The 16,192-nt window shown below is 39.9% G+C and overlaps 1 protein-coding gene across 1 annotated transcript; it reads left to right on the top strand.

The window, feature by feature from the left end:
* The first annotated feature begins 9,041 nt into the window (after positions 1-9,041).
* LOC131155991 (uncharacterized) lies at positions 9,042-13,642 on the top strand. The gene is made up of 4 exons (XM_058109447.1): positions 9,042-10,148; positions 10,278-10,828; positions 11,156-11,630; positions 13,427-13,642. The coding sequence occupies exons 1-4, from the start codon at positions 9,042-9,044 to the stop codon at positions 13,640-13,642; spliced, it is 2,349 nt and encodes a 782-aa protein (XP_057965430.1).
* The last annotated feature ends 2,550 nt before the right edge of the window (positions 13,643-16,192 follow it).

The following is a 16,192-nucleotide window of genomic DNA, read 5'->3' on the forward strand; positions in this document are numbered from 1 at the left end:
ACGAATTAGATTTATTTTCCATATTTATGTTAAAAAATTTCCATATTTAGGGATATATTTGATATTTTAGAGTTTTGTGTATATTTATTAATAGATTATGATGTGAATTATGTCATAATCACATCATTTTCCTTACATATCTATAAAAGTAATAAATTCCTAGGGTTTCAATTTGTTTCCACATCGTTTGTATATAAGTGGTAAGGTTTCAAATTATTTCCATATGATTATTGTTATTATATCGTATATTTATTTAGGGTTTGAATTGTTTTGTATATATATTATTATATATATTATATTAGTATTATTATTTTATATTATTATTATTATTATTATTATAAACTGGTTTCCATATGTGTATCTAATGAGAGTTAAATTGGGGTTTTCATTATTCCAAATTGTTATTATGATTTTAGGATCTTAATATCTTATTATATGGTAGTGTATTCTTGTCATTGATTAGTATGATGTTATTATTATTACGTATGATATAGTATCATAAGTATTATATTATAAGTTTCGTATTATTATGACATGATTACATTAGTATTATTTTATAATTATTATTATGCGTGATTATGAATATCCATTAGGTGGTTTATTATTAGGGTAAGTTATTAGGTGCCTATAAGCAATTTATTATTATATAGTAATATATAGCATATATGTATCCCTATTATTATTACATGGTATTATGGTAATTTAATTTCTTAGTTTATTATCTTATTAATATATTAAAACCTCCCATACTAGTATTTTCCTATAAAAATTTTATATATTCAAAATTTTGGGAGGTATTTTCTTAATTATTATCCCTATGATTTTATTGCGGGGGTATGAACCCTCGGGCATCACGTACCCTAAGCTCTGAGGGAACATATATGTGTATATTAGCTTATTTATTTATTATTTTTACTTATTTATTTTTTTACATGTATTTATAAATTCATAACAAGGAGTAATTTCAAGAATTATTAGATTTAACTTAGGGATAATTTCAAATTAATAGGTACCGTCGTAAGAACGGGCGCATAGGGGGTGCTTGTACCTTCCCCTCGCGTAATCGAACTCCCGACCCCCAACTCTGGTAATGTAGACCGATTTCTACCCCTAAGGGGGTAGTAATCATGTGTTCTAACACAATAAGGTTAGTGGCGACTCCTACACCATATTTTTCCTGAAAATATTAAATGACTTTTAGTTGGCCGCCTAGGGCCACACGCGCTCCCAGGACGTCGCGACAGCTTGGCGACTCCGCTGGGGACTTTAGAGAGTCAAGCCATTAATAATTAAAAATTATCCCAAGTTCAAATTTATTAAATCTTCTTAATTACTCCTTATTTTGTGAATATTGTAATCATAAATAACCTTGATTAATTGTAAATATTTTGCTTCCATAATTTACAAATAACCCTACTTAATTAAAATATTTTGTTTCCTAATTGTGTGAATATTAATTGTAGATATTTTGTTTCTAAATATGCTGAATAGAGCATATTAATTGTAAGATATTTTGAATAAGTAGATATTTTGTATACTAATCGTAAATATTTTGCTTCCATAATTTTTTTTAGGTAAGCATATTAACTAACAATATTTTGTGTCCAAATTCTTTTTTGATAAAACATATTAATTGCATATATTGAGTTTCCTTATTTGTAGATAGTAGATATCTTGTTTCCATATTGTTTATAAGCATGTGAATAAATGTGTGGATAACGGGATTAGGATAAATTTAAATTCACACACTCTCACGCTCTATACCCGAGCTTTATCTACTAAGATTAGATAGGGGTGTAATAGCGTTTGTCCCTTAGTAGCTTAAGCTTGATGGGACCCGCGAACCACCCGCTCAATGCGAGTTTTGTCCGGACCCCCTATGGGGGAGGATGAAATTTCAAATCGGGGACCTTTTTGTCAATAGGGATTAGAGCCTACCCATACGTACTTGTCTATAGTTTTTCCTTAACTAGGATAGGGCCATGAAAAATCTTGTATATACATACCTACCCTAGGTCGGGACAGGATCCACATCCTTCTCCATGTAGTATTATATATGTTGTACTTTGTATTATATCATACATTTTTGCGTCCATTTTTACATACTACTTAGCCAGTATTCAGAAAAAGCCCAGTAATGAGACAATAGGCCCATCCTTCAAAATGAAGCACTTGGCCCTACTATTTTAAACTATGGGTCGGCCCAACCCTTTTCAAATAACTCGCTGCCCAATTTTTTTTTGAGAAATAACAAGTATAGGCCCTAACCTTTTCCCTAAGTTAAAATTCGGCCCATAACTAATTTTCCAAAAGGGGTCAAACCCAGTTTTCAAAAAATGGTCTTTGGCCCTATTACCCCTAAAAATCCGGGCCAATATTTTCTAAACCATCCAAGCCCAAATCCTTTTAAAACTAGGGCCTGATCCATCATGAAATATATTGAAGCCCAATTTTAATATACTTGAGGCCCAAGTGCACATTAAAAGTCCACAAGCCCATACTGAACAAATCCAGTGGGTTGACTAACCTGGTCAACCCCAACCTCAGATTATAATTGACCCTTCATAGAATCTGAGGTACAGGACCTTCGTCAAGGAAAAGAATGATTAAGAGAAGAATTGAATTTGAAATTGTGGCCCATCAATGATTGTCGTAATCTTGAAATCTCTCATTAGTGGAACTTTTCCTAGAATGCTGACAAGAGTAAGTTAGTTTAGGTTACATTGCATCCATGCTTTCATGCATATTTTCACGCACAATAGGTGCATATATGTTCATATCCTATTTGTAAGTATTTTTGCACTAAGTACTCCCATACATAAATACACATTGCCATCCCCATGGTCATGCATTAAATACTTATGCATTCACACATTTCATAATTATGCATCTCATGCTCAATCTCATAAACATGCAGGCATAATCATCTCCGATAAGTTGGTAGTCACATCTTAAGTTTCTGCTTTGAATTATATGATAATGTTGCTAACGCATTGCATCCATATAGGCATCCCACTTACTTTCCCAAGGTTTCTGGAAGAGATCAGATTCAGTTATGGAGGACACTGTTGTTTATTAGGAGACCGAGTCCATAGTACAGTTGTATCTGAAAGACTGCAAAAGCAGTGGGGAGATAGCTTGAACGAAGAATCAAAAGTGGAATTACATGCCAAAGTGTGCTTATATACCCGTTCAAAACTCCCGGGAGGAACTAAAAAACTATCTGGAAGAATTGGACCCCGCAACGCCGTTTGGAATTCTCACAGTTATATGGCCATATCGGTTTCTTGTTACACATAACGGTGAATCTTCAGATGGTGAAGGCATTGGTGGACTTTTGGAATCCTCCGTACACATGTTTTACGATAGATGGAATCGACATGGTTCCTACAATTGAAGAGTACTCCTCGCTACTGCATTTGATGACACAGCGATCACCCTACCGTACTTATGTGCCTGATTCCAGAATTTCTTTAGCACAGGAGTTGTATAACCTTGCTGGGGTCAAGATTCAACGAACAGCAGGGGAAAGCAAAAGGATCACTTGGAAATGCTTGAAGGAGTTGTTGGAAGAAGATAAAGGTGAAGAGGTTCAGATACATTTGTTCGCACTGGCCATATACGGCCTAATTATATTTCCCAAGAACTAGGGACCATTGTGGCCCCAAGTAAAGAATGGGGCTAATCCGGTTCCCGAGATTTTGGCAGGAAACCTTTCAATCTCTTAAATGCAGGAGCAAGGGTCAGGAGCGACTGAAATGTTGCGCATCATTACTCTATGTTTGGTTTGCCAGTCACTTGCCAAGTAACCAAGGGGGTTACCGTAACACCCTTTTCAGCTCTTCGAATCCCCTTAGCCGAGTTCGAGGAGGCTCAGCAGAATATTCAATGGAACAAGGCTAACTAGAATGAAAAATTACACAAACTGAGGGAGTTGGGATTAGTTTGGAAAGCGCCATGGATGAACCATTCCAACATGATGTATCGATGTGGAAACTTCCTGTGGGTCCCGTTATTAGGTCCATGGGGAGGATAGCATACGCTCCTTGATGGCAAGAAGGCAAGTGGGAGCGTCTCAGTTTGTGCCTATGACTCACGGATTAGCCGACTCGGACTTCGCATACGAAATAGGGGACACTCAAAATCAAATTAGAAAGTCCATGGTGGCTTGGAAACATGTGCACCTAATAGGTCCAGGTGATGGAATTGCCACAGTCCAAGGAAATTATGAAGTATGGAGGGAAAACCGAGTAAACCCCCGACTCAAAAGAAGCCCAGAAGTCGTTATTGAGCATGTTAAATCATCAAGCGCGTGCACACAATTGAAGCCATAAGGGGATCCATGCCCAATAGAAAAGGGAGATGCAAGAGCAGAAGCGGGGAATCAGCAAAGGAGGCTCTAGTCTCTGTCTATCGCAAGGAAATCAAGCGACAGAGGATTCGGTACATACAATCAGAAGAAGAGGTCGTGGCTCTAAGGAAGGAAAGACGAAGACTTCGAGCAGCACTTGAACGGAAATCTCAAAGTTAGAAGATGCCCATACCGAAATTAAAAAGAAATCGCTCTACATACAAGAGTTGGAGAGGCAGGGGGATGAGCAGAGAAGCAAGTATGATCAAGTATTGGAAAAGATGGAGCCGTGCATAACGAAAGCGGGCTACTGGGAGGCCAAGTTTCGGTCTTTGCATAAAAGACGACACAGCAAAATGCAGAGATTGTGCAATCATGAGCAGATTTTGATTTAATATTCGGTTGGATTTGTTATTGTATGAAAGGATTCTATTAATGAAAAGTAGATTTTATTTTCTACAATGCGATGGTCTTTTTCCATGAACCTTGGTTAAAGTACATTAGGCTGCATACATATGTTTTATATTTGTGAATTTTACACATGTCTTAAAAAGACCATCGCATTTCATGCATTCATACCTATGCAGTGCCTAGCCACAGAATTCGTCTGAGCAAGCAACATTGAGACTGTCACGCATCAATACAATAACAGGAGAAGGGCAAAAGAAATGAGTGAACAGTTGGAAGGTAGAGTCCTGGGCATAGAGCAAGGACAAGAAGAATTGAATGAAAAAATGAGCAAGATCCTAGAATTGTTGACGAACAAAGGAAAAGCAGTGCAGAATGATCCGGAGACAGATATGGACCCCACTCATCCTCCAAGGTTTACCCCAATGCGTGGACAAACGTCAGCTTCACTACCTGGCGTCATGGAGGGTTCAATGCCAAGTATGCCCCCGTTCATCCCTAATATACCAGCACAGGGGTTTCCAGTAGTGGGGACTCCCCCATTAGTAGCTTTGGGAATGAACAGATCTGAAACTGAACGTCGATACGACGTATTCGAGGAACGCCTGAAAGCTATTGAGGGATCCAATACATTCAACTCTGTAGATCCCAATGATCTGTGCCTCGTGCCAAAGGTCACCCTGCCATCGAAATCCAAAGTGCCAGATTTTGAAAAATTTAATGGAACTAATTGTCCTTTAACTCACCTACGCCTGTATTGCCAAAAAATGGCTGCACATTCTGATAATGAGAGACTAATGATGCATTGCTTTCAAGATAGCCTGACAGGGGCAGCTATCAGGTGGTATATTCAACAAGATCGAGCTCGAATCTGCACATGGAAAGATCTTGCTAATTCTTTCATAGCTCAATATCGCCATGTTATAGAAATGGCACCCGATCGTATGACCTTGCAGAGTATGCAAATGAAACCCACTGAAACATTTAGAGAATATGCATATAGGTAGAGGGACATGTCTGTCCAAGTTAATCCTCCGGTGGAAGACAGGGAGGCTATTTTCCTATTTGTGAATACCTTGAAAGATCCTTACTTTGGGCATCTCTTAGGAGCAACCCCCCATGACTTCATGGACATTGTTTCTACCAGAGAGAGGATCGAGACGGCCATCAAATTCGGGAGAACTAAAGGTATTAGTATAGAGACTGGTCTAGGCAAGAAGTAGGCAAGCAAGAAATAGGAAGAAGAGGTCCAGATGGTTCAAAGACAACAATATCAAAGAGAGCATGGCCAAGGGGCTAGGAGGAATTTTGTTTTCGAACCCTCTGTCAATCAGACAATTCATACAGGAGGTAGACCCCAAGTTGTTCCTTCCGGGACCATGCCCGCCCAACCGAATGTGGGAACTCATGATAGGGGCATCCATAGAAATATGATAAGGATAGATCCTAATTCCAATGACATACTCAGAATTATTCCCACAATTGATGGAAAGGAACTTAGTTTCAGTCATTCCTGGAATGGTCATTACGGCACCTTTTCCGTAATGGTATAACCCTGAAGCCAAGTGTGCATATCACGCTAACACTCCCGGGCACACTATTGAACGTTGTTGGGCATTCAAAAATAAGGTTCAAACACTAAGGGAAGCCGGATGGCTAGCATTTAATGATAAACAACCAGGAATTCAAGGGAACCCTTTGCCCAATCATGGGGGTAACAATGTCGGAATGATAGAAGAAGGGACGAATGAAGTGGATTTTGAACAAATGTCTTTAGATTGGGTGTTCAATGAACTTATTGCGGCAGGTCGGATAGGGCAGGAGGCCATTTGCCCCACTAATGCACTTTGTTTATGTCAGAGTAAGGAAGGAAGATCTGTGAAACAGTGTGTAACTTTTAGAATGTTTTTGCAAAAGATGGTGGATAACAAGTCTATAGAGATCGGTTGTACCCACAAAAGTGGAGAGATTGCAGTTGTTGGGGAAAATAGGCCAGTATATCATCAGTGTGCTAATCAACCATTCATACCTACCATGAACAAGGCCCTTCCCACACAAGAAGCGCCAGCTCGCTTGGTGATCGCTACTCCCAGGCCATTCCCATACAAAAGTAACCAAGCAGTTCCCTGGAAATATGAATACGAAGCGTATGTCGAAGGAAGCACCAGCAATATAGCAGGGATAACTCGAAGTGGTAGGGTGTATATGCCAGATTTTTCTAAAACAAATCGACAAAATGCAGGGGAACCAGACAGGGCAGTGAAAAGTCCAATATCCAATGGAGAGGCCGAAGAATTCCTGAAGATAATAAAGCATAGCGAGTATAACATTGTGGACCAACTAAAGAAAATGCCAGCTCACATATCTGTTTTGTCACTGCTACTAAATTCAGAGACCCATCGGGAGGCGTTACTTAAAGTCCTAAATCAAGCCTACATTCCCCAAGATATCAGCGTTGATAAATTCAATCATGTGATCGGAAGTCTGGCAGCCTCCAACTACATCACTTTTACTGATGAAGAAATTCCGCCAGAAGGCCAAGGGCACAACAAGGTGCTGCATATATCCACCAAATGTAAGGATCATATGATGTCTCGAGTCTTGATAGATAATGGGTCATCCCTTAATGTTATGCCAATGACTACACTGCAAAGGTTACCTATTGATCCTCCTTATGTGACACCAAACAATTTGGTGGTGTGTGCCTTCGATGGAACACGAAGAGAGTCAGTAGGGTCGCTTGACATCCCTATTTAGATTGGACCCGTAACCTTCAATATCACTTTTCAAGTCGTGGATATTACACCTTCATACAGTTGTCTCTTGGGAAGGCCTTGGATACATAATACTGGGGCAGTTCCCTCCTCTTTGCATCAGCGAGTGAAATTTGTAGTAGGGGATAAACTGGTATGTGTTTATGGAGAAACCGATATAATGGTTACTAAATCTTCTTCCACTCCCTATGTGGAAGCAGCTGAAGAAGCCCATGAAGATTTATTCCAAGCATTTGAGATCATCAACATCATTACTATAATGTAGGGATCTTTTATCCCTCAACCTCGGATCTCTTCTTCCACATGTATGGTGGCTGCAGAAATGATTAAATCAGGGTTTTTCCTGGGGAAAGGGTTGGGGAAGTATCTTCAGGGCATCGCAATACCATTGTTACCAGAAGGCGTGAATGAGAGATACGGCATCGGATATACTCCTACTTTAGTTGACCATAAGAAGAAGGCAGAAGAGAAAAGAATACTCCGAATCGAGAGGCGCACAGGAAGAGTGAGTACCAAATGGGGGGTAGAAGTCTCGCCAATGAATCAGACCTTTCGAAAGGGCAATCAAGTCACTCTTGAGGAAGAAACGAAACAGATGAGCATATTGGCCTTGGAATCAGGGGACCACATGAATGACTCAAGTAGATGGATCTACCCATTGACTACAGGAGTAGAAATTCAGAACTGGACATCTTTTGATTACCCAATTCACTTCATGTAATAGCTTTTGCTCATTTTGCTTTCTTTTTGTAATCCGTGGACATTATTGCCTCGGACCGTTGGTCTTTTTCATCAATAAAACCAGTATGCATTTCTTTCGCATATATTGCATCATGGGGTCATTTGTCAAAGAATTGTTTACCTTTGTTTTATGCAGGGATAGGGAAAATAATCATACCAGTATTCAAGAGCCAGAAATTGATGTTAACTTTGAAAACTTAATCCTAGAAGCTAAAATAGAAGAGGAGACCGACTTATCACCTCAAATGCAAAGAATGTTGAAATCAGATGAAAAACCAACTTTAACCAATAGTGACCCCACGGTCACAATAAATTTGGGGACTAATGAGGAACCAAAAGAAGTAAAAATCGGGGCACTTTTGGGAGGAAGAGAAAGATGCGAAATGATAAACCTTCTGAAGGAATACCAAGATGTTTTCGCATGGTCATATCAGGACATGCCAGGTTTGGATACAGACTTAGTAACACATAAAATACCCATTTACCCAGATAGCAAACCGGTAAAACAGAAACTGAGGAGAATGCGCCCAGATATGTTGATCAAAATAAAAGAAGAGGTACAGAAGCAGTTTGAGGCTGGTTTTTTAGAAGTAGCCAAATATCCAGAGTGGATGGCCAATGTAGTTCCAATAATGAAGAAAAATGGAAAAGTGAGAGTCTGTGTTGACTATCGAGACTTGAATAAAGCTAGCCCTAAAGATAATTTCCCACTTCCACACATAGATGTGCTGGTAGACAATACGGCAAGACATGCCCTGTTTTCATTCATGGATGGATTTTCTGGATATAATCAAATTAAGATGGCCATGCAAGATAAAGAGAAGACCACGTTTATCACCTTATGGGGGACCTTTTGCTACAAGGTTATGCCCTTTGGTTTAAAGAATGCAGGGGCAACCTATCAGAGAGCCATGGTAACGTTATTCCATGACTTGATGCATAAGGAGATAGAAGTATATGTGGACGACATGATTGTTAAGTCTCGGGATGAGTATAGCCATGTGATGAACTTAAGGAAGCTATTTAAAAGGCTACGAAAATGTAAACTAAAATTAAATCCAAAAAAATGTACATTCGGAGCTTCTTCAGGAAAATTGTTTGGATTTATCGTAAGTGAGAAAGGGATTGAGGTAGACCCAGATAAAATAAAAGCTATTCGAGAAATGCCTAGTCCCAAAACCGAAAAAGAAGTCAGGAGTTTCCTAGGCCAATTAAACTACATAGCTCGATTTATATCTCAGTTGAATGCTACTTGTAAGCCCATATTTAAGCTGCTGAAGAAGGATAACCCAGAAAAATGGAGTGAAGATTGTCAAAAAGCTTTTGAGAAAATAAAAGAATATCTATTGAACCCTCCAGTTTTGGTTCCCCCTGTACCTGGAAGGCCTCTTATATTGTACTTAGTAGTATCAGAGAATTCCATGGGGTGTGTGTTAGGACAACACGATGAGTCTGGAAGAAAGGAGCACGCCATCTATTATCTAAGAAAAAAGTTCACAGCATACGAATCTAGGTACTCTAACCTGGAAAAGACGTGTTGCGCTTTGGTGTGGGTGGTTAGTAGATTAAGGCAATACACGCTATATTACACAACATGGCTGATTTCTAAAATGGATCCAATTAAGTATGTTTTCGAGAAACCTGCAGTAATAGGACGGATGGCTCGTTGGCAAATGCTGTTGACTGAATATGATATTAGATATGTAACGAGAAAAGCCATCAAAGGGAGCATTATAGCAGAATATTTGGCTGATAGGGCCATTAATGATTACCAATCCATGGAGTTTGACTTCTCGGATCAAGATATTGATTCAATTGATCAAGAAAAGGAAGGTAATGTTGGGTGGATGATGCTATTTGATGGGGCAACCAACGTATAGGGGCATGGAATAGGGGCTGTACTCATATCACCACAGGGTAAATATTACCCAGTCACAGCCAAACTCACCTTTCCATGTGCCAATAATATAGCTGAGTATGAAGCGTGCGTATTGGGCTTACAGGCAGCTATTGACCGAGGCATTAAAAAATTGATTGTAAAAGGAGATTCCGCTTTGCTAATTTATCAGTTGACTGGAAAGTGGGAAACCCGGGATTCCAAATTAATACCATATCAGGAGTTCATTCAGGAAATGATGGAGGAATTCGATACTATCAATTTTTCGCATTTACCGAGAGAGAGTAACTTAATCCCTGATGCGCTAGCAACATTGGCGGCTTTATTTAAGGTTGAGTCCGGAATAGAGATTGAACCCATTCGAATAAGGATGCATAGGGAGCCAGCATATTGTATAATGACGGAAGAAGCTGATGGAAAGCCATGGTTTCATGATATCAAAACATACATTCAATGGAAGGAGTATCCCATAGGAGCCTCTAATAACGACCGGAAGACAATTAGGAGGCTAGCTATGGGATTCTTCTTAGATGGGGAGATATTGTATAAAAGGAACCATGATATGACCCTCCTACGGTGCGTGGAGTTGCAAGAGGCAAGACAAATCATACAGGAAGTACACGACGGCGTTTGTGGGACCCATGCGGGAGGTCACTCGTTGGCCCGAAAAATCCTAAGGAGTGGATACTATTGGATAACCATGGAACGGGATTGTATAGAATATGTTCGAAAGTGCCATAAGTGTCAAATCTATGGAGATCGCATACAAGTCCCACCCACTCAACTCCAGGTTTTATCTGCACCTTGGCCTTTCGCAGCATGGGGCATGGATGTGATCGGACCGATAACCCCGAAGGCCAGTAATGGGCATCGATTCATTTTCGTGGCCATTGACTACTTCACAAAATGGGTAGAAGCAGCATCATACTCTAATGTCACTCAAAATGTAATCAATCGTTTTATCAGGAGAGAATTAATTTGCAGGTATGGGATCCCAGAAAGGATAATATCAGACAATGCCAAAAACTTGAACAACGAGGTCATGACAAAATTGTGCAGTCAGTTCAAGGTCAAACATCATAATTCAGCCCCCTATCGACCTCAAATGAATGGAGCAGTGGAAGCAGCCAATAAGAACATCAAGAGCATCTTGGAAAAAATGACAGAGACCTATAGAGATTGGCATGAGAAGTTACCTTTCGCTTTATTGGCCTATCGAACCACTGTTCGAACATCTACAGGGGCTACCCCTTTCTCTTTGGTGTACGGAATGGAGGCCGTAATTCCGATAGAAGTTGAGATTCCATCGTTACGAGTCTTAAAAGAAGCAGAGTTAACCGAAGCAGAATGGGTGCAATCTAGATATGACCAGTTGAATCTAATTGAAGAAAAAAGGTTGACAGCTATAGTTCATGGGCAGTTGTACCAAAGGAGAATGATGAGAGCTTTTAACAAGAAAGTGCGTATTCGACAGTTTCAAGAAGGAGATCTAGTCTTGAAAAAGATTTTACCAATTCATAATGACCCCCGAGGTAAGTGGACCCCAAATTATGAAGGGCCGTATGTGGTAAAGAAAGCATTTTCAGGAGGTGCCCTATTGTTATCAGACATGGATGGAGCCGATCTGGTGCACCCCACAAACTCAAATGCGGTAAAGAAATATTTTTCTTGGAAACCCTGTAAACTCTCAAGGAAATTCAATAAGAAGATGGTTTGCTTCATAAATCTAATGACTGTTCATTATTCATGTTTTGATCAAATGATAGATGGCCATCATTGGCCGATTTGATTTCCTATAAAAGAACCAAATAATGATTTACCATTTGGTAACCAAGTTGAGCCTAAATGATAAACCAGTATTTTTTCAAAAGTCAGTTCACAAAATTTAACTTGGGTATTGGTCCTTTAGGGTCTGGAAAGTCATATGAGACAACAATTGGCTACCCGAAATGATGGCAGGCCATCTTTCTGCTACCCAAAAGAAATAAAAAAAAAAAAAAAGGATCCCTTGCAAGCCCTTCTTGAGCCTGGAAAATTCAATTTTTGATTAACCCATCAAAGGATCACACCCCACACTGGGGCAAATTCAAAAGGATTAGTCCCAAATGAAGTCCAAACAAAAATGACAGAAATCCCTTCATGAAAGAGAAAAACAAAAGGGAGCAGTAAAAGCAAATGGAAAGATAAAGAAAAAAGAGAAAGAAAGTAAGGGACATGCTACACAGGTGATCTTTGACCAAGTTACCCTTGATAAAAAGTGCTGATTTTGAGCCTTATTTAACTCTTTCTTTCTTCAACCCATACCCCTAGCCTATATTACAGTCCAAATGAAAGTCCTGACCAGATTGGTATACATTGTTGTCTCAAATTATTTGTCAGACTCAATGTTGAGTCTGAACTACGTAATGACCTGATCCTGAAAAGGTACGTAGGCAACTTGTTTAAAGGACAAGTTCGGTCAAAGCCAAAACAAAGTGCCTCAACATAAACTGGGGCAGAAAATGTCATTATGGGATGGGATTTTTGTGCCATAGTTTCCCTCTTCTTCAGAAAACCTATATCCCCAAGCCTACATTTCGTCCCGAATCTTAAAGACCATCTTGAGATCAAAACATGAACTGAACCTGAGGCAATAATTCAACTTGAGAATTACAGGGGTTCACAACAGAATAAGGCGAAAGGAGGGAGAAATGTTTGGGGTCATCAACGAAAGGGGAAAAATCAGTCAAATAAGAATTAAGCTTGACAACTTAACATTCATGTGCTTCGACTTGTTGAATAATGGTATAAATTTTTCCCTTTGAACTGACATTTAAGCCTGGTAAACTAGTCATCTTGCACATATGATCTTTTGATGTAGCAAAAGGGATGTCACAATTGCATGGTTGGATATTTCTAGCAAAAAAAAAAAAAAAAAAACTTTTTTTATAGTCTCGAGATTAGGGTAATCAAAAGAGTTCGCTAGTATGCTTCCTGTTTCAAACATTATCAGCAAATATGACTTAAGTAGATCCCATGCTCAGGAGCTTTCGTGAAAATCGGAAATGTGGTGTACAATCGATGAATGAGGCAGAATCTGGGGAGGTTGTGGTTTTCATATGAAACTAAGAGTTTTTACCGATGCATTTGCAATGAGGCAATTGTCGGGTCAAAACTTGTCAAATGTCTCCTAATCCAATTGCAATAACCAAACAGGGTTAATATTGGTTGTAGATCCATTCAGTTGGGGCAGATTTTTATTGAGTTTCCTTTTAGTCAAATCAATCATCTCCAGGATTGGATGAATTAAGAAAATTGAGCCAAGATCAGTTACAGAACTATTCAAATGTGGCAAGTATCAAAAACATGGCCAAGATGAAAGATGAGGTTATTGATCACAGACGCACTGGGGAACAGATTCAGGCATTTCCTTCATTCATTACCATATATTTCATGCATTACATATATCCCCACGATCTGGCGCCACAGTAGACAGCATTCATGCACTACTGCATTCTAGTCATACTCCTCTTGTCATACATTTCTTTTGATCATTATCCAAGCAACCTTTGTCTCACTAATGTTTGAGTTATTACTGCATACACTATAGCTCGGGTTCCTACACCCAGTGCAAGTCACCTTTTGTGAACTATAGCTCGGGTTCCTACACCCGGTGCAAGTCACCCTTCCGTGAACTATAGCTCGGGTTCCTACACCCGGTGCAAGTCACCCTTTGTGAACTATAGCTCGAGTTCCTACACCCGGTGCAAGTCACCCTTCTGTGAACTATAGCTCGGGTTCCTACACCCGGTGCAAGCCACCCTTTGTGAACTATAGCTCGGGTTCCTACACCCGGTGCAAGTCACCCTTCTGTGAACTATAGCTCGGGTTCCTACTCCCGGTGCAAGCCACCCTTTGTGAACTATAGCTGGGGTTCCTACACCCGGTGCAAGCCACCCTTTATGAACTATAGCTGGGGTTCCTACACCCGGTGCAAGTCACCCTTTTGTGAACTATAGCTCTGGTTCCTACACCCGGTGCAAGTCACCCTTTGTGAACTATAGCTCGGGTTCCTACACCCGGTGCAAGTCACCCTTCTGTGAACTATAACTCGAGTTCCTACACCCAGTGCAAGCCAACCTTTGTGAACTATAGCTCGGGTTCCTACACCCGGTCCAAGTCACCCTTCAGTGAACTATAGCTTGGGTTCCGACACCCGGTGCAAGTCACCCTTCCGTGAACTATAGCTCGGGTTCCTACACCCGGTGCAAGTCATCTTTTGAGAACTATAGCTCGGGTTCCTACACCTGGTGCAAGTCACCCTTCCGTGAACTATAGCTCGGGTTCCTACACCCGGTGCAAGTCACCCTTTGTGAACTATAGCTCGGGTTCCTACACCCGGTGCAAGTCACCCTTCCGTGAACTATAGCTCGGGTTCCTACACTCGGTGCAAGTCACCCTTCGTGAACTATAGCTCGGATTCCTACCCCTGGTGCAAGTTATCCTCATGTGCTTTCGAGCCTGGTGCAAGTCACCCTTCGTGAACTATAGCTCGGATTCCTACCCCTGGTGCAAGTTATCCTCATGTCCTTTCGAGCCTGGTGCAAGTCGGTTTGCACAGATCATCTTGGTCACTTTTGTTCCATTTGGCCCGGTCCAAAATCGGCATCTTTTGTCTTTGCAGGTTTGTTGCTACAAATAACATAGGACAGTTCCTACTTGTACTTTGAAACAACGAAACCTACAAAGAGGGGCAGCTGTAGATACCCTATTTTTGCCCTAGCCAAATGAAACAGGGGGTCCTTTCTCATTGTATTATGATTATTATCATTACCTTATTTTCACTATTATATTATTATTATTATTATTATGATTTTTGTTGTTGTTATTTACACTATTATCATTATTTTTATTTTATTATTATTGTTAACTATTTTCCCATATTGATATAAGTAATTTATTATTACTGTTATTATATTATTATTATTTATTTTCCTATATTGATAAGTAATTTATTATTATTACTATTATTATATTATTATTATTTTCCTATATTGTTATAAGTGGCTTATTATTATCACCATTATTTATCTATTATTATTTTCATTATTATTGTTTTTTATTTTTATTTGTTATTTATTATTATTATTATTATTATTATTATTATTATTATTATTATTATTAACATTATTTCTATATTCACTTTATTATTATTATTATTATTTTTACCTTATTATTATTACTATTATTATTATTATCTCCTTATTACCATAATAGTAATTATACTCATATATATTATTTCCAAAAGAAAAAATACAATAAGATACAAAAAAACCAAAAAGGAAAAGAGATGGGTGAGGGTTTCTAAAAGTTTTTTTATATAAAGGACCTCTTCTTCTCTTCAATCCAGAGCCGGGGGCGCAGGAAAAACAGAAAAAAAAAAAAAATCCTTGTTGCGCACCCTAATTCTCTTTCCCCGGCTCCATCTCTTCCTCCTTGATTCTCCCTCTCTGCTCTCTGCCATCACCACTCTCTCTCCATCCTCCATAGCCTCCTTGTTTCTCACTGAACCAGCCGAGACCCTCTTCCATCACCACTCTCTCTCCATCCTCCACAGCCCCCTTGTTCCTCACTGAACCAGCCGAGAGCCCCCTGTTTGCCTCCTCAGTCCTTCACCCAGAATCAGCTTAACTCCGGTAACGACCCAGCAGATCTCCGGCAACCATCCCACTACTGCAACTCCAACCCCACTGCTCCGACCACCATTGACATCGAAGTAACCTCCGGCCACACCAGGCAATACCTTCGAAGCCCCTTGCTACCGAGCACTACACCAGAACCTTTGCAGTGGTCGCCGCATAGCAGCTCCTCGGCCTTCCTCAACCACCGTCGAGACCCGAGCAATTGCAGAACAGGATAGCGCGCGAGCCTCCACACAGCAACTCTCCATCTGCAACTCCCTCACACACCAGACAGCACCGGAGACCTCTGTCTCCATCTTTCATCCCGAGGCTCCTACAGTGATCTCCGCACAGCAGCTTA

The sequence above is a fragment of the Malania oleifera genome, chromosome 5, assembly GCF_029873635.1.
Source record: "Malania oleifera isolate guangnan ecotype guangnan chromosome 5, ASM2987363v1, whole genome shotgun sequence".
Classification (NCBI taxonomy): Eukaryota; Viridiplantae; Streptophyta; class Magnoliopsida; order Santalales; family Ximeniaceae; genus Malania; species Malania oleifera.

Coding starts and splice junctions, on each gene's coding strand:
- LOC131155991 (XM_058109447.1), top strand. CDS start 9,042: ATGGATGGATTTTCTGGATATAATCAAATTAAGATGGCCATGCAAGAT. Junction 10,149..10,277: donor TATTTGATGGGGCAACCAAC/GTATAGGGGCAT, acceptor TTGGGCTTACAG/GCAGCTATTGACCGAGGCAT. Junction 11,631..13,426: donor TGAGAGCTTTTAACAAGAAA/GTGCGTATTCGA, acceptor GTTTCCTTTTAG/TCAAATCAATCATCTCCAGG.